The sequence below is a fragment of the Plectropomus leopardus genome, unplaced genomic scaffold (genome assembly GCF_008729295.1).
Source record: "Plectropomus leopardus isolate mb unplaced genomic scaffold, YSFRI_Pleo_2.0 unplaced_scaffold8853, whole genome shotgun sequence".
In the NCBI taxonomy this organism is placed as follows: domain Eukaryota; kingdom Metazoa; phylum Chordata; class Actinopteri; order Perciformes; family Serranidae; genus Plectropomus; species Plectropomus leopardus.
This window is the reverse complement of record NW_024697604.1, coordinates 1-1,151: the sequence shown is the minus strand read 5'-3', so window position 1 is coordinate 1,151 and position 1,151 is coordinate 1. Positions and strand designations below refer to the sequence as shown.

General features: G+C 47.2%; 1 protein-coding gene across 1 annotated transcript; it reads right to left on the bottom strand.

Annotated features, from left to right (window-relative positions):
• Positions 1-78: 78 nt before the first annotated feature.
• On the bottom strand, positions 79-994 carry LOC121940499 (thrombospondin-3a-like; the record flags this gene model as incomplete). Its single annotated transcript, XM_042483269.1, has 4 exons — positions 79-131; positions 358-476; positions 634-793; positions 887-994. Coding segments are annotated over 4 exons (440 nt in total), but the record flags the coding sequence as incomplete, so codon positions are not given.
• Between the last annotated feature and the right edge of the window lie 157 nt (positions 995-1,151).

Here is a 1,151-nt window from a genome sequence, read left to right as displayed (position 1 = left end):
TGTGTGTGTGTGTGTCTGTGTGTGTATGTGTTTGTGTGTGTGTGTCTGTGTCTGTCTCTGTGTGTGTGTCGGACATACGTGTCCTGGTTGGTGTCACAGACGTCTCCCACCAGGTCGTTGTCGATGTCCGTCTGAAAGAGAGAGAAGTTTAGAAGACGCTCTGTGACCTTTGACCTTTTGTTGGTTCAGTTCAGCGTCTGCTGGGACACATAAAGGTCCAGTTCATACATAATCTATAATCAATCAAATTTTATTGATATAGAAGCTTTCAAACAAACGGAATTAAATCTTTTTCAGAAGGTGAAGGTGAAGTTTTTTGGTGATTTTCGGGATCACAGACTGTCTGTCTGTCTGTACCTGCATGGGGTTGCTGAGTTCTGGACAGCTGTCACACGCGTCTCCTACTCCGTCTCTGTCTCTGTCTGTCTGCATTGGGTTCGGTACCTTTGGACAGTTGTCCAGAACATTTGGGATACCTGGACACACATACACATGCACAGAGACAGTCGTTTTTAAATGTCCCCAGAGGACGACAGTATTTCGCCCCTGAATGATCCTGAATATGATCTGATCGGGCTGACGTGTTTCTGTTTCCTGTTGGACACGAAGACAGACAGACTGACGGACTCTCACCGTCCCCGTCGATGTCCTGGTCGCAGGCGTCTCCCTGTCCGTTGTTGTCCGTGTCTTTCTGGTCGCTGTTGGGGACGTTGGGACAGTTATCACAGGCATCTCCGAACGAGTCGCTGTCCGAGTTCTGCTGGTCTTTGTTAGGGACCAACCGGCAGTTATCCTGAGGGATATGTGAGGTCACATGATGACATCATCTCACACGCAGGGACACACACACACACACACACACACACACACACACACAGAGTCTAACCTCCACGTTTTTGATACCGTCTCCATCTGCGTCCTCGTCACACTGATCTCCGATTCCGTCGTTGTCGGCGTCCTCCTGACCAGAGTTTGGTGTGGACACACAGTTGTCCTGGTGGACGGAGACAGTTAGAAAAGGTGATGTCATGTTATTACACGTCAAAGACGCACATTTGACTGAAATCTTTGGAGACTGAAAACCTGATTTTACACGCTTCATAACAGCATTTTATTTTATTTTTTATTATTTATTCAGTTACAACATCCTT